The sequence below is a fragment of the Lepus europaeus genome, chromosome 5 (assembly GCF_033115175.1).
Source record: "Lepus europaeus isolate LE1 chromosome 5, mLepTim1.pri, whole genome shotgun sequence".
NCBI lineage: Eukaryota > Metazoa > Chordata > Mammalia > Lagomorpha > Leporidae > Lepus > Lepus europaeus.
Window position 1 is genome coordinate 104186098 of NC_084831.1, and position 22355 is coordinate 104208452.

At 61.0% G+C, this 22355-nt stretch overlaps 1 protein-coding gene across 2 annotated transcripts; it reads left to right on the forward strand.

Moving 5' to 3' along the window:
* Positions 1–293: 293 nt before the first annotated feature.
* KCNC4 (potassium voltage-gated channel subfamily C member 4) lies at positions 294–19395 on the forward strand. 2 transcript variants are annotated; one of them, XM_062193467.1, is made up of 4 exons: positions 294–983; positions 10188–11124; positions 12917–13120; positions 19169–19395. In XM_062193467.1, exons 1-4 carry the CDS (start codon positions 294–296, stop codon positions 19228–19230), a joined length of 1893 nt encoding a protein of 630 aa, XP_062049451.1. In that variant the 3' UTR covers positions 19231–19395. The 2 variants fall into 2 exon arrangements, with proteins under 2 accessions (XP_062049451.1, XP_062049452.1); XM_062193468.1 differs by lacking the exon at positions 19169–19395 and adding an exon at positions 19107–19162.
* Positions 19396–22355: the final 2960 nt, after the last annotated feature.

Genomic DNA, 22355 nt, shown 5'->3' on the forward strand with positions numbered 1-22355 from the left:
CTCTCCTGTCCTGCCTCCCTCCCCGGCGCTGCCCGCCCGAACCCCAACCACCTGTGCACCGGAGAAACCCAACTCCTCCCGCTCCGCGCCCCGGGGGGGGAGGCAGGGGCAGGGCCACGCCGCAGAGGGGGCCGCCGCCGCCTGCCGCCTCCTCCTCCTCCTCCTCCTCCTCCTCCTCCTCCTCCTCCTCCTCCTCCTCGTCTCCTCCCCCTCCCCGGTCTGACGCTGCCTCCTCGGGAAGGGTGTTTGGAGGGCAGCGGCCGCCCCAAGCCGGAGCCCCCGCAGCGCTTCTTATGATCAGCTCGGTGTGTGTCTCCTCCTACCGCGGGCGCAAGTCGGGGAACAAGCCTCCGTCCAAAACATGTCTGAAGGAGGAGATGGCCAAGGGCGAGGCGTCGGAGAAGATCGTCATCAACGTGGGTGGCACGCGACATGAGACCTACCGCAGCACCCTGCGCACCCTGCCGGGCACCCGCCTCGCCTGGCTGGCCGATCCCGACGGCGGGGGCCGGCCCGAGTCCGAGGGCGGCGGTGCGGGCAGCAGCGGCAGCAGCGGGGGCGGGGGCTGCGAGTTCTTTTTCGACCGGCACCCGGGCGTCTTCGCCTACGTGCTCAACTACTACCGCACGGGCAAGCTGCACTGTCCCGCCGACGTGTGCGGGCCGCTCTTTGAAGAGGAGCTCACCTTCTGGGGCATCGACGAGACCGACGTGGAGCCCTGCTGCTGGATGACCTACCGGCAGCACCGCGACGCCGAGGAGGCGCTGGACATCTTCGAGAGTCCGGACGCAGGCGGCGGCGGCGGCGGCGGCGGCGCGGGGCCCGGCGACGAGGCCGGCGACGAAGAGCGCGAGCTGGCCCTGCAGCGCCTGGGCGCCCACGAGGGAGGCGCGGGCCCGGGCACCGGGTCCGGGGGCTGCCGTGGCTGGCAGCCTCGCATGTGGGCGCTCTTTGAGGACCCCTACTCCTCCCGGGCGGCCAGGGTGAGTGGCGGGACCGAGTGGAGGGAGGGGGCGCGTGGCGTGGTGGGTAGGGGCAGAGAGGGCCGGGGTGGGCCTGACTCTGCTCCCTGCACGCCCCATCGGGACGGGGCACGCACTTGGCCCGGATCCAGCTGCTTGCCTTGCCGCATCCCCTCGCAGTGAGTGGGCTGCCCCCCAGTCCAGCTCTTACACCCCTTTCCTTGGTCCGCCCAGGCCACCGTAGGGGCCCGCAGTCCTGGGGAGCTGGAAGTTGCCCTCCTTCTGCTGGGCTGAGGGAGGGAAACCAGAGTGCTTTGTGCTACCTGTGGGCGCACCAGGCCGCTGTGCATTTGAGAGAGAGAAGGGGCATAGGCTTCAGCAGCCTGCAGGGCAATAGGCAGAGTGCAGATCAGAAGCTAAGACCTCTGTCCAGTGCTCTGAGAGGCCCTGTTTCTTCCAGGGAACATGCCGGCCTCTTGGGCTTTCTGCTGGCTCACCTGCAATGGCCTGGCCTCAGCTGGGATGAGGGGGGAGTTAGACAGGAATAGCCCCCAGTGTTCTCTGCCCTTCCTGCTCCCACAGCCAGTGGCCAGCCACAGGCTTCCTGGTGATGTTGTCTTCCTGCTGCAGCACAAATTGGCTTTCCAGAAAGCCCTGGTTCAGGTTACTGCTTGAAGTGGAAGTATTGGGGGGGGGGGGGGCATAGATTGACATAGGCAGGATCAAGTGCCCCCAAGTGAATCCACTTTCCCTTAAGCCCTCTAGGTGGCAGGGGGCTGTGGGGGATGACACCTCATTTTGTTTGGGCAGCTGAAAACCATCCTTAAAGATGGCCAGAGAGCCTAGTGTCCAATCTCACGGCCAGCAACGTGTAGGAGCAGGGTCTGCCTGGGAAACAGAAGAGAGCATTGTGATTTGTGGGATCTGGGGACTGCTGCTTGCTGTGGAAAGTGGTCATCCCTGTGGCATCCCAGGGTCTCATGTCAACGGATCTCAGAGTCCTGCCTCATCCTGGGCCCTCCCCGGTGCCCAGTGTGCCAGCCTCCTCCTGGGCCTGGGAGGAAAAGTTCCACTTCCCCACCCAGGGGAGAGAGGATGGGGAATGAGGCTGCAGGGAGAGGCACTTCCTGCCTGGGAGAGAAGGGAGAAGCAGAGCTCTTGGGGGCTGTGGCGAGGGCTGTGGGCAGCCACTAGAAGGCAGGATCTTTTCCAGGACTGAGAGCGAAGCTAGGGCCACCTGCCTTGATTTCTGGCTTTGCAGCCCTGACGCCAGCTCAGAAGGGGCCGGCACAGCAACACTTCTGGCATGGGGCTCCTGAGAGTTCCATGGGCTTCTCATCCAGTTTGCTAACCCTGCTAGAGTGGGTTCTTGGCTGTGTGCAGCAGGGGAGATAGCCCAGACTCTCAAAGTTGCAAGGCCGGGGAGGCTTATTAGGCTTGAAAGAGATGTGGAAAGGGGGCCCAGCGGGGAGGCAGGGATAGGAGGAGGCGGTTAGGGGCGCTGGGCCATATTTCTGAGCATTCTGGCGTCTCATGGGACTTTTCACTTGCTCGGCACTTCCCTTGGGGATTCCCAGGGGCTGTGCTCTCAAGGGGCTTATTTTCCGTTCAACTCACTGCAGCGCTAGCCCAGCCAGGGGGCCTGTTTGAGGGAGCTGGGAGCCTGGTCCACTCCTTGGCGTCCAGGAAGCCGAGAGGCATGGCCCTCTTGACATGGAATCGTATCAGCCTGGGCGTTCCTGCTGAGGTTCGTTCTTCCATTTCCTCAGTGGAGAAACCAGGATCCAGAGACATCTGGTTTCCTGCCAGAGACACGTACCCAATAGCAAAGCCAGCCAGCCACTCCCTTCCCGCCCCGGGGGCCCGGGGGCCTGGTGATATGGATGGGAGCAGCTGTCTGGAGCTCTGGCCGGCACGTGTGCCCAAACAGGACTTGCCTACTGGAAAGGTCCCAGCTGCTCTCGGGACACCCAAGTGAGAATTCGTGAGTCTTAAAATTGAATGGATAGCTGCTGCCTGCTCAGCAGCCCGTGTGGGGACTCCGCTGTGTATACTTCACACTGCTTTCTAATCCTCTGTGAATTTAAGAGAGGCCCATTATCCCAGGCTGGTACCCCCATTTAACAGATGGAGGCTGCGAGAGGCCCCTCCCAGTCCCTTGCTCCCTCCTGGGATTCCCAGGACGGACCCTTCCCTGTTTTCAGGGTATCTTGATTCTGCCCTGAGATGTGTTCTGAGCTTCTGTGCCTCTTGTGGATGGTGACAGAAACCCCAGGAGCAGTTGGGGACATCAGATGGGACACTGAACTCTGTCCCTCTTCCAGGCCTGAGGGCACAGTGCTTCCTGCCCTCCCTCTATACTGTCCCCAGAGCGGTAACACTGCCTTTCCCGGTCCCAGGCTCGATGCCCTGGGTGTAAGCGCCTCTTCCCTCCCTCCCAGTTGCTGTCTCCCTGAAAAGGGCCTACAGCACTTCGGGGTGGGTGGGCCTGCTTGGGACATCACCAGGAAGGCAAATGAGGGCAAAAGAGCAGTGCCGCACCCCAAGGTGTCTCTGCATGCAGCAGCCCGGGAATTTGAGCGGGTTGTTGTGACAGGAGCCCAACAGACTTATGCAAGGTGCACTGAGCTCATTTGGAGGGCCTGTTGCCTAGCTACGGGCCGGGCGAGAGCTGCTCCCGCATCAGGCAGCCTCCTGGGCTGTCCAGGTCGTGCACCCCTGCTCCCTCTGCTGCGGCCCGGCCGTGGGCAGCTGCCGCCATGGTTCTGGGTCTGGGTCTGTGGCCTCTCCCCACCTACTGACTGTCCGCTGCATGGGGCAGAGTGAGGGACAGCAGGGGCTGGCAGCACCTGCCTCTCCAGGATGTTCCTTTTCTGAGATCAGATAGCAGGAGGCCCGACGAATGCTCCCCTGGGGCACAATCCTGCCTCCAGCCGGCCTCCCTGGCTCCCTGGTGTGGATCGTGTCCCCTCTCCTTGGGTGGAAGCGCTTCCTGGCTGGGCTTTCCCACAGTCTCTCTCCCAAGGTGACCTCCAGACTCCCTGCTGCTCCAGGAGCACAAGAGCCAGGCTTTCACCTTTACTAAGTACCTGCCGTGTGTCGGGTGCTCCTCCTCTGCTCTCCTCCACCACCTGCCTCCTCAGTTGACAGATAAGGAAACTGAGGCACGGAGAGGCTTGCACAGCTGGGGTTGGGGCCAGGGTCCAAACCCAAGTGTTTTGTGTCCACCTCTGACTCTGGAGAGCTTCCTCACTGGCCAGCTTCCCACTGTGCCCGTCTCTCAGCCCCTTGCTCCCTCCCTCTGGAATGACCTGAGCCAAACCTCTCCCTGTCTTCACTGTGGGACCTCCATAGAAAGAAAGAAGGGAGACAAGACCAGGTTCCTCGTGGGCTGGCAGAGACAGAGCCAAGGCCTTATAGGAAAGAAATGCACAGCTCCTTGTCCTACCTGCTCCAAGGTCCTTTGCTTCTCTGGTCCAGGCATTGCCTGGGGCCTAGCCAGGTGGTGCTCACTGCTGGCTTTGGAGCTGGGGCCAGGACTTGCTGACCCAGGCCTTCTGAGCTAAGACGAAGCAGGTTTCTGAGCCCATGAGGGCTGTGCCCCAGCCTCCCCGACCCCTCCAGAGCATAGTGCCCCCCTGCCCCAGGGAAGCCCCTCCCCCTCCTTCCTGAGGCCACGACCTGGGCAGACCCTGCCCTCAGGGAACCTTCCCGCTTCCTCCTGGATTTGTTGTGTGTTTTCCTCTCCTGTTCTGAACAGACCAACATTTGCCTCTGAACATCTTGTCTCTGGATGATGAGGTGTTTGTGTTTGTCACCGTTTGGGGAGGGGTGTGTGATGGGGGAAGGGGGTAAAAGACACTTGGTCTATTTTGGAGAGTGGGGGAGCGAGCAGGCAGCCGCAGAGTTGGGCGGGGACAGCCTGGGGTGTTGAGCAGGAACACGATTGGCTCCTCCTTGTTCTCTGGGTACAACCAGGCTGCCAGGGCTCCTGCCAGCTCGTTGCTGGGCATTCTTAGGGGGCAGGGGTGGTCCCCCAGGCCCTGGCAGGGGTCTTCATTGAGAAGTGGGTTTGGTCCACCCTGGACAGCAGCAGACGTCCTGGAAGTGCCCTCCAGCCTCGGTCTGATAACCCTTCCTCATGGTGGAGGCTCACCAAGGCTGGGAGAGGGGGCTGGCAGTCACCCTGGCCAGGCAGTCAGCATGTCCTGAGCACATACTGCATGCTGGATGCCATGTTGGAGTCGGAAGTGGTCCCTCTTCCCAAACAGAGCCAGGTTGTTGGCAGTGGAAGGAACTCAGGTGATGAGAAACAGCACCTGTATCAAAGATGGACCCCGAGAGGGGCCGCAATAGTCATGAAAAGTGAAGTCCGATGGGAGGTGAGAGCAGAGTGCAGTGTCTCGCCCCTGTACAGGACAGCAGCAGCGAGGACCCGGAAGCTGAGCCTGCTGGGATAATGGCTTAGCTCCCGTGAATGATTTTTAGAAGGAGTCAGGTTATACATAAATACATACATACATAAAATTGCAGTGTGGGTGGTATTAAGCCATGCAGAGTTAGGGAAAGGGAGAGATTCCTGGCCAGAAGACCAGGCTGCACAGAGCTAGGACAGCACGGGACATGGTGGGGTTCCATCTGAGTGGATGGCGGGTGCTGGGGCGGTGATCTGGGCTGCGCGCGTCCCTTCTAGGGGTGAGATTCCTCCATTCCAGGCAGCAGCCCAGCAGCCTTCAGAGGCCCCGTGTGCCAGCTGGGCAGAGGGGGAGCACAGGGAGTGGCTGGCCCTGGACCCTGGAGCCAGAGGGGCCTGGCTCAGCGTGGGAGAGCCAAGTGCTGCTCCCAGGGAATCCCGTGGAGGAGATCTGGGCCTCGGTGCCGGCCATCACCCTGGAGCCCAGGTCCAGCTCCGAGATGCCTTCCTCTGCACACCTGCTCCTTTCTTGCCCCCACCCCACCCCAAGTCACCTCACTGCCTTTCCAGCCTCGCCCAGGCACCAGAGTCTCCCTTCCCCACAAGCCTCAGCCCCTCACCCCACCCCCACAGATCTTCCTCTGCAAGTGTCTTTGGCTGGCTGTGTTCTCGATTTTCCCTTCTCCTACACTTCGTCCTTAATATAGGTTTTGGGGAATGAGTCTCCTTATGTTTATCGTCCATCTGTCTCCCTGGCCCTCTTTCCTTGGGCTCCCCTCCCCTGCCCCCGCCAATTGTATTCGACTCCCTGTGATCGGTGTCTGTCCCCGCTGCCCTGGACCCAGCCCATGTGCCAGATCCCCGAGACTCTCGGCTCGGAGCTCAGTTGCACAGAATCCTTTCTTTTCATCCTCAGAACAACCCAAGAAGGCAGACACTATTCGAATTTTTTTTTTATTTGCTTGAAAAGCAGAAAGAGAGAGAGAGGGAGAGAGAGAGAGACAGGGAGGTCTCCCGTCTGCTTTTCACTCTCTAGGATACATCTAACAGCTGGGGCTGGGCCAGGCTGAAGCTAGGAGCCCAGGATTCAATCTGGGTCTGCCACATGGGTGGTAGCGACCCAACTAGTTGAGCCATCACCTGCTGTGTCCCAGGGTGTGCATTAGCACGAAGCTGGAATTGGAAGTGGAGCCAAGGCACTCTGATAAGGGATGAGTGCATCCCAACCAGTAGTTAGCTGCTTGGCCAACCCCTCGGCTTGATGATCCTTTTTATCTCAAGCACCAGGCACACGATGGCCTCAGGGCCTTTCACCATCTGTTCCTTTTGCCCTTTGGACTTGTCACTGTGGTCTTTTTTTTTTTTTTTTTTAAGAGATGACACTTTTTAAAAAAAAGGATTTATTTATTTATTTGAAAGTCAGAGTTACACAGAGAGAAGGAGAGGCAGAGAGAGAGAGGCAGAGAGAGAGAGGGAGAGAGATCTTCTATTTGCTGCCTCACTCTCCAAATGGCCCTGGTTGGGCCAGGCCAAAGCCAGGAGTCAGGAACTTCTTCCAGGTCTTCCATATGGGTACAGGGGCCCAAGCGCTTGAACCATCTGCTGCTGCTTTCCCTGGCGCATGAACAGGGAGCTGGATGGGAAGTGGAGCAGCCTAGACTCACACCTGTGCCCTTATGGGATGCTGATGTGGCAGGCTGCAGTTTTACCCAGGACGCCACAGTGCTGGGTGTCACTGTGGTCCCACCTGAGTGCTCTGCATGACATAGCTGCCCTACACCCTCGTGTCTCCTTTTTCTCTCCAAAACTCACACCCTTTGACACACTGTGTATTTTACATTTTTTGTTGCCATTTTGCCTGCCCTAGAATGTAAGGTGCAGGGGCAGGGCTTTTGTCTGTATTTATCCTCCTTTTGCCCAGCACCATGTCTGGCACATAGTAGGTGCTCAGTTTTCTGCTTCATAAATGAAAATCCTAAGGCTCAGAGAGGCTTAAGCCACTCACCAGGGCAATGAGTAGCGGAAGTGTGTGTGAAATCACATTTGCACAAGGATAGCCCTAGGGTGTGTGTGGGTGGGTAATGGGGCCCACCCACCAGCCGAAACACCTGCACCTTTGGAGGGGGATGGTTCCCAATAGGACACGCTCAGGAGGCCTGTGTGTGTGTGTGTGTGTGTGTTGGGGGGCTCCAGGGGAGCAGGACTCTGAGAGGAGGGGTGCTGTCTGGCACAGAGGCCAGGCGCCTCCTGTGCGGGTGCTGAGACCCTCCCGCACCCTACCGGCCGGAGGAGAGGAGCCGTTCACGCTGCCGTGTTCTGCTTGGGCAGCTTTGACTTCCCGCAGAGACCAGGCCTGTGTCCTCGTGCAGTGGCGAGGACTGACAGCGCCGGCCAAGGCACTCGCTCGTCCCTGGGTCTCAGCCTCTTCACCCGTATGGCAGCAAAAAGGAGCGGCGGGGGTGGGGGGCGCTGCGTGCTTTTCCGAGTCTCTTCACTTCCAATCTCACACTGATTTTTGGCTGCAGATCCAGCTGCATGCAGGGCCTCCCCATCAAGCACTTCCTGGGTGCCACATGGGTGCTCACTGATCCCCCGCAGTACTGCCCCCTCGGTACATCCAGCAAATAGGCACGCAGGGCCCCTGTCTACCTGAACCCCCGGCAGGGTGTTGTAGCTTCAGTCCCCGCCTCTCTGGGCTCCTGTCTGTCCTGGGCAGCTCCCAGCCCAGTCAAGGGAGCTGTGAGAAAGGCAGCAGTCAGAATCCCTGCCCAGAGGGGAGAGCGAGGGGAGCGCACGGATCACAAGCATGGTCGGCCGCCAGGGAAGGGTTCCATCTGGGGAGTAACTTCGAGAGGAAAGGAGTCACTTGGACCCTGGAAGGGAACCTGGAACCTTGGGAGCTCACGCGGTGCAATCAGGATCCCTGGTCTCCCTTGGCTGGGCCCCAGCTCTGTCTCTGCAGGGGATGCGTTCTCCCTGGGCCTGGCTGGCACCTGCTGCCCAGCCCTGGGGAGGCCCCACTGAGGTTCTGTCGGAGAGTTGCGGGGCTTCCTCGCTTGTTCGGTCGGGGGGCCCCAAGCAGAATGATTTCTGAGATGAGTTAGGAGACCTGGCTCCAGTTTGATCCTGAGGACATCCTTGCCCTCTCCTGTGCCTCTGTTTCCCCAGAAAAATGCACCCAGGTGGCCACCCTTTACCTGCCCTCATCCTCTGTGTGGGTGGAGCAGGGAGGAAGTCCATGCCTGGGCCAGGTGCAGGTTTAGGAAAAGCACACGTGAGGGTGTGCGTCGGGGCTAGGAGAAGGGTGTTGTTGGCATCGGCAGCTGAGGAGGGCGGTGAGGCAGGTGGCAGGCTCCTCGGTCCTGCAGCGGGAAGGTGGCTTGGGCTGCACCGTCCCCTCCCTCTCCGCTCCTCGTGCTCAGCCCCTTGGCAGTGCTTCCTGCTCTTGTTTTTCCAAGTCACTAATTACCCGCGTGCTTGGGCTCCCAGGCGGGCCAGCTCTCCTGGCTAGCTTCTCCTCGGAGAGCGAGTGGTTTGCTTACCGTGCTTCCTGGTAGAACCAGGGTGTGCTGCTCTCACTCCCCCCCTACCCCGAGGGCCTGCTGCCTGCTCTCTTCCCCGATCTCCCGGGGTCTCCATTGGGCTTTGGCAGCACTGAGAGCAAGGTGTGCCCTCCCTTCGCTGCGCTGTTCCCAGGGCAGGTCTGGGTCCTTGTTGGACAGAGACTAGGGCCACGGCCAGGTGGCCACTGGGCAGGGCAGATGGGGGGAACCGGCAAAAGACGTCACTCATCTGCCTGTGGCGGCTCAGCCCTCTGCTCAGGGAGACAGCCCGTCCTGCCCAGCAGGCAGGACAGGCAGCCCCGGGTGGGGGTGGGGGTGGGGATGGGACCCCGGCAACAGCGTCGTGCTCGTGGTGAATGGCATGACGTGAATAACAGATGAGAGCTCCGTAATTGGTGTTATTACACATGCGTCTCATCTCCATTCATAATGATGGGACACTTGAGCCCCGCACTCCTCGGTGAGCGCAGCTGTCATCAGTCTAGCTGAGAGCCCAGCAGCTGTCAGGATCAGCAGCTGCCTGACGCTCCCGGGTGCTCATGCCCGCGGTGCTTTGTCTTGGGAGCTCAGCAGTTTGTGGGAGGGGGCGGCACTGGTTCCCAGCTAGCAGCAAGAGGCCCAGGTGCCTCCCTCGCAGACCCCGCCTCGGAGCACCCATCTAAGCAGAGGCCTCCAAACTTCAATGTGCATCAGAATCACCTGTTCAAACAGACTGGGGGTGAAGGGGTTCAAATATGCATTTCGAACCAGTTCCCAGAGACCTGCGGCTTCTGGTCCAGGACCTCAGTGTGCGGGCCACTTCACCCAAACCTCGTCACTCCAGCTGGGCTCTGACAGCCTCACCCGAGAACTTGTGAGAAGTGCAGAGTCAAAGGCTGAGCCCCGGCCTGCCCCAGCCATAATCCCGTGGGGGCGAGATTCCCAGATGGTCCCTCCGCCCATCACAGTGTGAGAAGCCCAAAGCACCAATGGGCAGGAGAGGCCGGCAAAGCTGCCGGGAGCTGGGCGAGGCAGCCAGGGCTCCCTGACCACTGACCTTTCACAGGAGCACCTCCGTCTTCTGGGCAGCATGACAAGGGCTGGGAAGTGTTGAGCAGCAGGCCCTGGGGGGAGGGCATTCCATTCCGCCCCACACTCTATCTCAGTCCGGTCTTTCCTGACCTAGCCGACTGCCTGCCTGGTAGCCTATGCACCTGCTCCCTGCCCTGCCAGCTGCCCCCTTACTCTCTCTCCTCCCCATTCCCGCAGGTGGTGGCCTTCGCCTCCCTCTTCTTCATCCTGGTCTCCATCACCACCTTCTGCCTGGAGACCCACGAGGCCTTCAACATCGACCGCAACGTGACTGAGATCCACCGGGTGGGGAATATCACCAGTGTGCGCTTCCGCCGGGAGGTGGAGACGGAGCCCATCCTGACCTACATCGAGGGTGTGTGCGTGCTGTGGTTCACTCTGGAGTTCCTGGTGCGCATCGTGTGCTGCCCCGACACCCTGGACTTCGTCAAGAACCTGCTCAACATCATCGACTTCGTGGCCATCCTGCCCTTCTACCTGGAGGTGGGGCTGAGCGGCCTCTCCTCCAAGGCCGCCCGCGACGTGCTGGGCTTCCTGCGCGTCGTGCGCTTCGTGCGCATCCTGCGCATCTTCAAGCTCACGCGCCACTTTGTGGGGCTGCGCGTGCTGGGCCACACCCTGCGCGCCAGCACCAACGAGTTCCTGCTGCTCATCATCTTCCTGGCCCTGGGCGTGCTCATCTTCGCCACCATGATCTACTACGCCGAGCGCATTGGCGCCAGGCCCTCCGACCCGCGGGGCAACGACCACACCGACTTCAAGAACATCCCCATCGGCTTCTGGTGGGCTGTGGTCACCATGACGACCCTGGGCTACGGGGACATGTACCCCAAGACGTGGTCGGGCATGCTGGTGGGGGCGCTGTGTGCGCTGGCCGGCGTGCTCACCATCGCCATGCCGGTGCCTGTCATCGTCAACAACTTCGGCATGTACTACTCCCTGGCCATGGCCAAGCAGAAGCTGCCCAAGAAACGCAAGAAGCACGTGCCGCGGCCGCCGCAGCTCGAGTCGCCCATCTACTGCAAGTCGGAGGAGACCTCGCCCAGGGACAGCACCTACAGCGACGTCAGCCCCCCAGCCCGGGAAGAGGGTGTGGTCGAGAGGAAACGGGCAGGTGAGACCCCTAGCGTGCTTTCCGGGGATCCTCCTTCCTTGGAATAGGGTCCGTGCTCGACGGTGCTGGGCTTCCCTGAGTCTGAGCTGTGCCTTTAAGAGGGCTAAACATTGCAGCCACGCCCCTCCACCCTCGGGTTTTCTGATAGCTTCCGGAATGTCTGGGTATGGGGAGTCAGGATCCCACCCAGCGCAGTCTGAGACGCCGGGCACCTGGGGCTGTGTATTAGAAGTCCTGGCCCAGTCACATCTGGGCCACTGGGCTCTGTTTGCTGAGGCCAGTCCCTCACCCTCTCTGGGCATCGATCCCCCCCCCCCCCCATAAAATGGGACCTGTCAGTAGCCTGCCCTCTAGACGTCGCTACGACCCGGTGGGTGTCAGCTGTGAAAGTTCTCTGAGAAGTGGGAGCCACGTTCTGGGCGTCAGGCATGATTAGCCAGAGAGCAGGGCAGCTGTTTCCCCAAGGTGCATCAGCGCGTGAATCACTCCCCTCCCAGGGTTCCGAGTCTGGTGTCTTCTTGGCCTAACAAATGTGCTAACGTAACAGCAGTGGGAGGCTGCCTTCTGTTCAGCTCCAGCTCGATGGAGCCCTGGGCTCAGGGTTTGGTGGGGTGGAAGGGAACCGAGGAGGGAGTGGCCCAGCCGGTGCTGGGAAGTGGAGGGAGGTGGAGGAAGCTGGTGTCTGTGTGCTGGTGGGGGAGGGCCTGGGCATCCGAATCCTGTCCTTCGAGGATAGGAAGGGCCAGTCCACGACGGCTCCCCTGCCCCCAAGTCAGGAGACGACGGGAGGAAAGCAGCTCCGTCTCCAGCAGTGTGCAGTGTGGTTAGGGGAGGGGAAAGGCACCCTGAGCGTTCGTTAGGTGTGGACTGGGCTCCTGGGGCAGGTAGATGGAAGTCTCTGGTGTGGGCATGTGTTGGATGCCAGGCCCTCAGGGGACTGGGCTGGGGCCGCTCCTCGGGGAGAGTGGACCTTGTCCTCTTGGGAAGGCACTGTGGCCTCTTGGACATGCTGGGGCAGACCCCTGTAAGAACTGTACCTGCCGGGCCCCTTCCTCTCCCACCAAAGGGTACCCCTTTCCCGACCCCTGAGTATGAATCTCCCAGTGAGGTTCAGCTGTTCGAGCCTGGCATCCAGGCTTAGAGAGAATCTTGGTATACCAATGGGGCAGTCCTGTGGTGGGCCCCACAGTGTTCGCCCAGCCACCGTGCTGGGGTGCCATCTTCAGTCCAAGCTGCCCCCCTTTCTCCAGGTCCAAGAGCCCAGCTTCCCCTTAGACCTTGAACTTCACAGCAGCAAGGAGCACAGAACAGCACTGCCAGCTGAACTGGAGCCTCTGCCACCCAGTGCCCTCCCCTGCCCCGGGAGCCCTGGGGGGTGAGGATGCCATTTACGGCTCAGACCCTGGCGGGGCCCCCTCAGCCCAGCCAGCAGCCATTCTCTGTGGGAATTGCAGACTCATCCAGCGTGAACGTGAGCCAGAGCCAGGGAGGAAGCCGGGGCTGTCACCTGCCTTGGGCTGGTCTCGTGGGGGCAGCCCTAGCAGGCAGATTGGGGGCATCCCAGCTGTAGGGGAGGTGTTGGCCATCACAGCACCCCTGCGGGGAGACCCTAGGCTGAGGCTGGTGGGGGAATCCACCCTCATGGCCAGCACAGCATTCTGCTCTGGTGACACCCCACCCCTGTGTGTCATTTGGGCGAGCAGCCCCCCGGGTCTGGGGCCCGAGAGAGCCAGAGAGCCCCATGAGGATGGCCCAGGCTGAACGGCCTCCCGTCTGTCTGTCTGTCCCTCAGACTCTAAGCAGAATGGCGACGCCAGTGCTGTGCTGTCAGACGAGGAGGGAGCTGGTCTCACCCAGCCCCTGGCCTCCGCCCCCACCCCCGAGGAGCGCCGGGCCCTGCGCCGCTCCGGCACCAGGGACAGAAACAAGAAGGCAGCCGCCTGCTTCCTGCTCAGCACCGGGGACTATGCCTGTGCCGATGGCAGTGTGCGGAAAGGTATGGCTCCCCGCGCCGGGCAGGTGGGGAGCCCCCACAGAGCACAGACCCCCCAGCCCTCCCCACGGAGCTTCGGCTCCCCACCTCCCCGCAGCCAGTGGCCTCCTTCTCCTCTGCCGTGGATACGCCCCCACTTTTAGAACGGGTACCCCGAGCTCCCAGCCTCAGTTGAGAAAGGCCTCGCGTTCCCCAAAGGGTGCTCAGAGCCCTCCCCCAGGTGCCCCCAGGGAGGAGTAGAGCTGGAGGGTTGAGCAGACTCCAGGCCCCCACTGCCCCCTCTGTGTTTATCACCTTCTCTGCTTCTGGTTTCTGCTGCTTCTCTCAGGCTTGCCCAGGTAAGGGGTCCCAGGAGATGCCCACCACCTGCGGGAGTCAGGTACAAAGGCCTCAGAGAGCCAGCGCGCCCATCCCTTCCTTCCCATCCTGTACTGGGTCCCAGGGCCCAGGGTGGCCTGACCTGGGTCTGCAGTCAGCCAGGGTGTGACTGTCCTCTGAGGCGGAGCCTGAGGGGACCAGGGGCCAGGCGGGCAGTGAGGGAGGGTCCCACCTGGGCAGTGTTGGGAAGGATTTGGCAGAGTTAAAAGAGCGCGACCCATCAGGGAAGCTGAGGTCCCACCTCCAGGCCCCAAGCCTCCTGCAGGGCAGGGCAGAGGTGGGGCAGTGGGGCTGGAGGCCCCTGGTCTGGAAAAGGGGCAAGGAGGGGTCATGGTGTGACGTGGGCAAGGGCCCGTGGAGAGAACCTGGCGTCTGGAGACCAGCTGTTGCCTCCACACAGTTTCTGATCACCTTTTGTCCTTGTTTGTCCCTGTGACCTAAGTGCCCGAAACAAGTTGCCTGATAGGACGGGGGTCTCCACAACAAAGCTCTGTGCCGAGTTCTCTGGCCACTGTCCCCAGACCCCAGCCCCAGCCCCAGACTGGGTTGAGAGAGGCAGGGATCATGGCTGGCTCAGGCATAGCCTGTGATGCCTCTGTCCCCCTAAATAAGACGTTGGCTGCCCAGACCCTTTTTGGCCCTCAGCACCACCATTCCCATGGAGTCCCCAGGCCACCCTGACTCCAACCAGGCCTTGAGAAATTTGCGTCCTAGTTTTGGCAGAAGCAGGAGCCGTGGTCTGGCACCCAGAGGAGGGTGGGTCTCTGGGCACAGAGGGAGCGCACACAGACCTTGGGCACTCTCACCTGTCACCCCCTGCTGCTCCAGTCCTCAGGCCCTGGATGTGCCTTTCTCTCCTGCCTCCCATCCCAAATGTGCAGCAGCTCCACCACGTCTGGCTGGAGCCTACTAAGCAGACATTCCAGAATGTGGGGTGTTGGAGACCCCATTTCTTTGTAGGCCTCAAGCAAACAACCAAGTATCCCTGCCTCCTTCCCTGTGCTGTGAGGGGCTCTGTGCAAGTAGAGGTGCAAGTGTGAGGGTGCAGTCTGGGGGACCCCGGGCTACTGGGAGCAGGCCGTACCTGGGCAGGGGTTGCACGTGTGTGTGCTTGGAGCCGGAAGCCTGTGTCCCACCCCCTGTCTCTCTGGGGTGCCCGTGGGGCCCAGCTGCTCTAGTTTCAAGATGCCTCCGCACTGCTTCTTGGCAATAAGCATGCAGCCCAGCCAATTAGAGTGACCTTCGAGAGGGAACAGGTGGGTTGCTGGGAAACAGGCCCTGCTAAGCAAGCGCGGCAATGAACAGCGCCAAACTCCCAGTGCACACTCAACAACTTTCCCCACGCCGTCCCAGGCTGCACTTCTCTGCAGCCGGGCTACCAGCAGGACCAGGAGGGAGTGTGCCCAGGGCCTCCTCCAGTCACCAGCCACCAGCCATCAGCCACCAGCACAGAACCTTGTGGCTGCTCATGTGGCAGAGTGCCAGCTTCCCAGGAGGAAGATGGCAGGTGCTAATTGGCCCTAGAGGCCATGGGGTCTTTATGCAGCCAGGCCATGGAGGAGCTGGAGAGGCCGAAGCAGCCCAGGACACAGATGTACCAAGTGTGGGCCCTGAGGTCTGTCCTCGGGAGTCCAGGTGACCCAGAGACTAGGGAGAGTCAGGGAGCCTCTCCCTGGAGTGCCAGCCCCCTCCATTCCAGCCCACGACCACCTGCCCCGCAGGGTTCCATGGAGCTGCTCTGGGGAGGAGCTGTACCCCCTGACCCTTGTGCCTTTTCTCCACCAAGGCTGTACCAAGTCCCGGAGTCTAAACAACATAGCCGGAGCGGCTGGAAGCAGTCTGGGGCTGTCTCCACTGGCATCGCGGTACAGCTCGCCCTACCCTCCAAGAAAGCTCTTGCTCTCCCACCCCTTCCCGCCCCTCACCAGCCCACCGCCTGGCCACTGTGCCCCTTAGTGATGCCTGGACTCTGTCACACACACACCAACAGGCACACTCACCCGCCTCGTGCCCTTGTCCCTCCTGGGGCCTGTAGAGAGCACAGGAGGCCACCCATCAGGACAAACTTTGGTCTGAGCCTCTTGTCCACAGCACCCAGCTCTCCAGATTATTCAAGGGGCAGGTGACTCCCAGAGCTGCTCCCCTGTGCTCCACCCTGGCCAAGCTCTTCTGAGCTTCAGGTACTAGCACATCCAGGGCCCTGCCTCCCTCTCAGGGTCCCACAGGCCAGCCTCGATCGCCAGGCCCGTCCGGGAGAGGTCCATGGTGCACCCAGAACCGCTCAGCTTTGCTGGGCAGCCATGCCTGCATTAATAGTTTTAATCACGGCAAATGCATTGACCTGCTTCGTGGCCTTTAACCAGTAACCAAACAACCTGTCTGTCTGTCTGTCTGTCCACCCCACGCAGGCAGCAAGCAGGGATAAAGGAAGTTGGACTTCCAGCAGGGCAGTGCCCACAGGCAGTGGTGCCCTGGGGGAAGAGGTCTGACGCTTTCCAGCTTGGGCCTGGGGTGCAGGTGGGGCTTCCTAGAGGCGGAGCCTCAGGCTTGGTACAGCTCAGGGCTGGCCACCTAGGCACAAGGAGGACCCTTGTCTCTGGGGGGGCCCGTGCCTGGATTCCGCGGGTGACAGCCCGCCGCGGTGCCCGGCATCCCATCTGTGCCCCGAGCTGCGGTTTCTCTCGCACTGCTTCCTCTGCTTCCGCGACAGTTCTCCTCCTCTCCAGCTTCCCTCAAACGCCCAGCCTCGCTTCTGAGTCACCTGCCGCTCCCACCCAGCCTCTGTGCTCTGTTTTCCTGCCAGAACCGGAGACTCATCTAATTTCTATAATTAAGTGTATTCATTTACCTAACGAGCCCAGGAGCACAACACATTTGTGAGTCACGGGCGAGCAGGGTGCACGTTGCGCAGGGGCAGCTGAGGGGACATGCCGGCGCACCTGCTCCTGCCAGCCAGCCCCTCCCCCAGCAGGTCCTCCTTGGACCAGGGACTGAGGAGCAACTGAGAACGCCTTGGCCAAGACATTTGCTGTTTTCACCTGATGGGAATTAGACCTGACACCGGGGCTGTGTGCCTGGCAATTTTTAGAGTCAGATTATGCAGCTTTGTGGAGGGAGTGACTAAGTAAGGTCCCTGTGTGCTCCTCCCAGGGTGGGCAAAGGCAGGCATGGGGAGGCAGCCCATAGCAAGGTTGGACTGCCTCATGGGCTTGGGGGCCAGGAGCTTCTCCATCTTGGGCAGACATGGGAATGTCTCATCTGGAAAGGTCTGTTCACATTGAGCGCTAGGATACCCCAAACCAGCTGTGATCCATGGCACCTGCCTCGCCCTTGCCCTCAGGAGGACATGACCCCTGAGAGCCAAGAAGGACTCCAGGGGCGTCAGTGCCACCGCCCTTCATCAGGGGACAGGCCCCTCTAGGTGGCAGGTGGCTGGGGCACGCACCGTCTTCGCTCACAGCTGAATGTGAGAGTCCAGCTTCCCCGTGCAGCAGGGCTCCCTGGCACCGAGGTCTGGGGTCTGCCGGGGACACGGGGAGCCAGGTGTGCAGCTGGGCGTGGGTGCCACAGTTTCTCCTCTGACTCGTCGCTCTGGTTCGGGGAGCCGAGCCGGCTATTTCTGTGGCAGCCCTCGAGTTGTCAGGAGCCCAAGTTTCCACGGCACCCACCGCCTCCTTGCCTCTCTTGCCTCCCACGGGAATGGGCATGCTCATGGCACCCCTGCGGTGGGCACAGATGTCCCTGGCGACACACCCAGCAGTGCCAGGCTGGAGCCCCTGGGGGCCTTGGGAGCTGGGCCCTCACCGTCCCTTCCTGGCTCTGTAGGGGAGACAGGACCCAGCTGATGGGAGGGCTGAGTGGGCTCTCTGTAGCCAGCTGCACTTCTCTGGCCCTTCCCAGAACCCCGGAGGAGGGCACCGTGAGTCCTGGCGTGTACCTCATGCTCTACGCTGGCAGGTGGCATCCTGCATAGGCCCCAGGCACCTCACTAGGCCTTAGGCCTCGCTCCTCAGGAGAAGGCTGTCTCCTACCCATGGTCTGAGAGTGCAACTTGCTTTCCCTCACTTGGACTTGGACTAGGGCTTGGTCCCGCCCCCGTTGCTTTGGCTTTTAGACACCTTCCCTGCAGCTGGGCCTTAGCCACTTCCCTTAGAGCAGGCAAGCAGCCAGGTGGGAGTTTTGAAACTTGCCTTCCAGCCCAGCCTGTACCAGGGTTCCTGCCAGCCCTGGAGGTTGCTCCCCGGCCCCTGAAGCTTCTGAGAGGAAGGACCGAGAGGGAAGTGACTCTTTCTCCTGGAGCCAGGGCTCACAAGGGTCAGAGGGGAGGTCACCCTGCTGCACCCCTGATGGGTCAGATAGGGAGAGTCCAGAGAGAGCCCTCCCCAGCACTCAGAGATCCCTGAGGGCAGACGTTTGAGAGAAAGCAGCCTACTGCTGTCCCCTCCCTAGAATGGGCTTTAAGCCCACCACAGCTATCCAGGACCTACTGGGAGCCCAGGGGCCTCGGAGTTGGGTACTGCCGAGGTTCCTGACTACTCGGTGTTAGGAGCACAGGGCGAGGCCGCAGCTCTCTGCTTGTTGTCAGGACAAGGGGCCCTGAGGAGCCTGGGGTTCTCTGATTTCCTCCAGGGTGGCACTCAGAGGCCCAGAACACTCCTGGGCCAGGGCGCGGTGGCTGAGGAGGTAGTGACAGCATCATTCCAAGACGAGAACAGCCTGTCCCTAGGAGAGCAGTGGAGGCTTTCAGTGTGGCCGCAGCCCAGAAGGCTCTGGATGCCACATCTGACCCCTGCTTTGGCAAGAGGCTGGGCCCTGGACCCCAAATCTAATAGCCTCAGGGGCTGCCTCAACGCTGACCTGGAGGGAGCTGAAACCCCACTGCGCTATTACCCAGCTCGGCAGCTGGGTCTGAGCAGCCTCACTGCCTGCCCTACCTGTGCTGCTCCGCAGACAGCAGGGGAAGAGGCCAGGCCCCAGACACACCGGGCTGAGGCTGGGCTGCTGCTGATCGGGGCCCTCCGAGGGGGTCCTCGTAGGACGGTGCTGTTAGCCTTCTCTCCCGAGTGTCCCCTTCAGTGTTCGCCCCATGCTGCTCGCCCTCCGACCTCTGGGCTCCTCCTGCCACACTGAGAAAGGGCTGGGCGGAGATAGCACCGTACTTGGGTGCCTTCTTCACCAACTCTTGGGATGAGGGGCTAGCCCCGGTGGGGGTGGGGATGCAGAGGCAGATGGAGAGCTCAGATTGGGTAGGCAGTAGCCAGGGTGTGCCACGGGACATGCCAGGAACTTTCCCTAGTGCCCTCATGCCAGGCTGCAGAGCTGTGGTCCCTCTGCCCACGGCACTGGAGCTGCTGTTACCTGAGCAGGTGTGGAGACCAGCTGCAGCACCAGTGAGGCACCTCGGCCCAGAGCTGAGTTGGTGGAGGGGTGGTGGAGGGCTTGCCTGTTCCCTGCCCTTCCTGGCCTCTGAGCCCTGGGTTGCTCCTAGCTCTGCTCCTGGCCTGCTCCTTAGTCCACAGCCTGTGGGTCAGCAGCTGGCTTCCTTCTAACCTCTCCTTCTTTGTTTCTCCCTTTCTCTTGCTGAACTCCTTGCCCCCTCTCCCTCCCCCAGAAGGCAATGTTGAGCCGAAAGCGTGCGTCCCAGTGTCTCACACCTGTGCTCTTTAAACACAGAGACCTGCCAAGACGCCCTCTCGTCCAACTATGCCCAGGCTGAAGTCCTCACTCTCTCCTAAAGCGGCACCAACGTGAGAGACAGGCAGACAGACAGAAAGACAGCCAGAGGCTTAGGGGAACTCTGGACCCCAGGCACGACTCTTTCGCTGGGAAGGACTCAGCTATCCTTGTTTGCACAGGACTGGTGGAAACCTCCCATGCTACCCTCGGGGCCCAGAGCCATCTGGGTGTGAAGCTCTACTGTACATTGAAGAGATATATATGCACATATAGTATCTATATTCATACATACTCTACTCTTGGGTGTAGTGCACGTGCTAGTGGTAGTCTGTCTTCTTTGTAAGCCTCTGTCTGCCCAGCCCTTCCCCCACCCCGAGATCCCCATCCTCTTTCCCTTGCCAACTCCTTGTTGTTTTCTGCTGACCGTGTGTGTGCGTGCGCGCATGTGTGTGCGTGTGTGTGTGTGTGTGTGTACTGTCCCAGGAAAAATGCACGTGGGAACTGCCCGTCCAGCTGGGAGGTCCCCGGCTGCTCTCTCCTGGGGTGGGGGGTGTTTCCTCTGCCAGCAGGTGGCCTATGGAAGTCCCTTAAGGGCCAGACTACCCCCCCACCAGGGTTCCTGCTCCACCAGCCCCACCCCACCCCAGATTGGGGTTCTACCTCTACCCTGTGCCCCAGTTGTGGGGGGACTTCCAGGGGCTCCCCTGCAGCCTCCTCCACACCTTTCTCCACGCCTGTCTGTGTCCCAGACTGAGGGGGGCATTTTGTCGTCTTAATTTTTTTTTGTCTCCTTCGTCTGTTTGTCTACAAAGATGCTGCTGGGCAGGCGGGCAGGGAAGGGGTCCGTCTGCCCACGTGGCTCAGGGGTGTGAGAAGGGGATGCCTCGAGCGAGCGGAGACCAGTTGCAATACTGTACTTCCTGGCTAGCAGCCAGCGGACGCGTGCAATAGCAGAGGCCAGGCGACCCCTTCAGCCGCGGCCTCTGCCCTTCCCTCGGCCCTCCCTCGCTGCCCCCCTTGGTGTTGGTCCGTCCCGTGTGTCCGAGGCATGCCTAGGCCGGGCCCACCGCCCTGTCCACATGCCTTCAGCTGTCATGCTGTGCTCGAGCCCCAATAAAGACATCTGGAGCAACGTGTGCCGTGCTGTGTGCGTGCCTGCGTCCGCCTCTCCTTTCTGGCTCTGTGTCTGTGGGGACCTCTCCGACCTCCCACGCCCAACCCCTGAAGAACGCAGCCAATTGTAGCACAACCTGGCCACACCCGGAGTTAGCCTTGTGGCCGAAACCCTGCGTGCTGTAGTGGGAACTGATGCTCAAAGAGGAAGCCCGGATGCCCCAAGGCCACAGAGGCTTCACTGGGACCCCCGGTTCCCAGTCTCCGTGGCTGGTGCCTGAACCCTCCTAACGCAGACGAAAAGACTTCCTTGTCGAGGGGCTTCTACTGTAATGCCCGACCTCCCTCCTCCCCACAGTCCTGAAGTTCTAAGTGGGCCAAGGCCCCCGGGAGGTCAAAGTCCTGGTAATGATGGGATGGCTGTCAGACTGTCAGATGGAGGCCGACGGGGACACACGGGATGGGGAGATGGCAACCGATGGCCACGCGTGAGCTGTTGCCCTCACTGTTGTTCCCCTTGCACACTCGCATGGGCGCACGCAGGCCTGGCTCCCCTGGTCTGCAACCTCTGTAGTAATTGAAGGGCCCCTTGCTGGGTTGAACGCCCGGCTGTTACTGTTGTAAAGTTAATAATTCTCAAACAAATGGCCTTGTAGCTTCTGCCTTGTGTCTGGGCTCTGCAGATCGTGTAGCTGGGTCCTGGTGTGCGTCTGTCTCTTTTCTCCTGTCCTACCCCCCTCACCGTCGTATTTCAGGCGTAAACTCAGAATCATAGGGGCCTCTGTTCAAAGCCTTGATCTGGCACTTACTAGCTGGAGGCACCCTCCAAAGCTGTTTCCTTGTCTGTACAATGGAGATAATGACAGCACCTAATTCAGAGACGGTATAAAGAGGCTGGCCCTTTGCCACGTGTCTACCTATGACAAACATCAGGTACACAGTCAGAGTTCCATCCTGACCCCTCTGTCTGGAGCCCTCAGCCTTTTCCCTACAGACTGCTGACCTCCCCATGTCCAGTCGCTCCAAGGAAGGACAAGAACACACCCTGAGTTGTCTGGGGCAATGCGGAAGAGCAGAGCAAGGGCCGCAGGGCCGAGGGCAGGGAAGAAGCCAGGGGAAGCCTGTTCCTCAAGTGTAGCCGGGCTTGGAGCCTGGGCCCGCAGGAGCAAGGTAATGGCAGGCAGCCAGTTGTCAATTAAAGATAAAATCTCTCCTCCAGCCGCAGAGGGCAAGCCCCCCACACTTCCAGACAGGAGAAAGCCATTTGCAGCCAGGCTCCTAGGAGCAGCTGGGCCAGGCGATAATGGGGTGGGATGCGCTGCTGGCTCTGTAATGATATTACGCATCAAGGCCACGGCCAGCAGGGCTGGTTTAAGATCGATGTGGAACCGCTGCATGGTCCGGGTTTAAGAGTCCAGCAAGCAGCCCAGGGGTGCCCAGTGCCGGGGGCCGTGATGGGCCTGATGGCATGCCGCTGGGATCCTGGGGGAGGAGGTGGCGGTGTGCAGGAGAGGGGGAAGCAGGCGATCACCCACGCCCCCCGTCCCCCAGGAGTGGCACGTGGTGTTGTTAAGAGCAGAGGGGGGCCCCTGAGGCTGGTGCTGAGCCCCACCCACACCAGGGAGCTACTTGAAAGAACCAGGCACTGGCGGCTGAGACAGTCCTTGGGACTTGGCCTTGGGGTTGAAGCCCTGGCCCCATCGCTGTCTCGTGTGACCTTGGGCAAGTTACTCGACCTGGCCGAATCTCTGTTTCCTCACCATTGAGATGGGAGTCCTAACAGCGTCAGACTCGCTGAGTTATCAGGAGCGTTAAGCGAACCAGTGCCTGCGAAGTCTCCGAGCGCCTGGCACACGGTCGTGGCTTCCATATGCTGGGGGCAGCTTACTCCTGCTCTTATGTCTCTGCTCTCTTCAAGATCAGTGCCGTGAGGCGGTGTCATTTCAGTGAGGGCCCCATCTCCTTGTGCCGGGACCGGGGGCTGGGCTGGCACTCACGTGCCCCGAGTACTGCTCCAGGCAGGACGACCCTGCTCGTCAGTAGGCATTTGAAGGTCAGCGTTCTCTGTGTC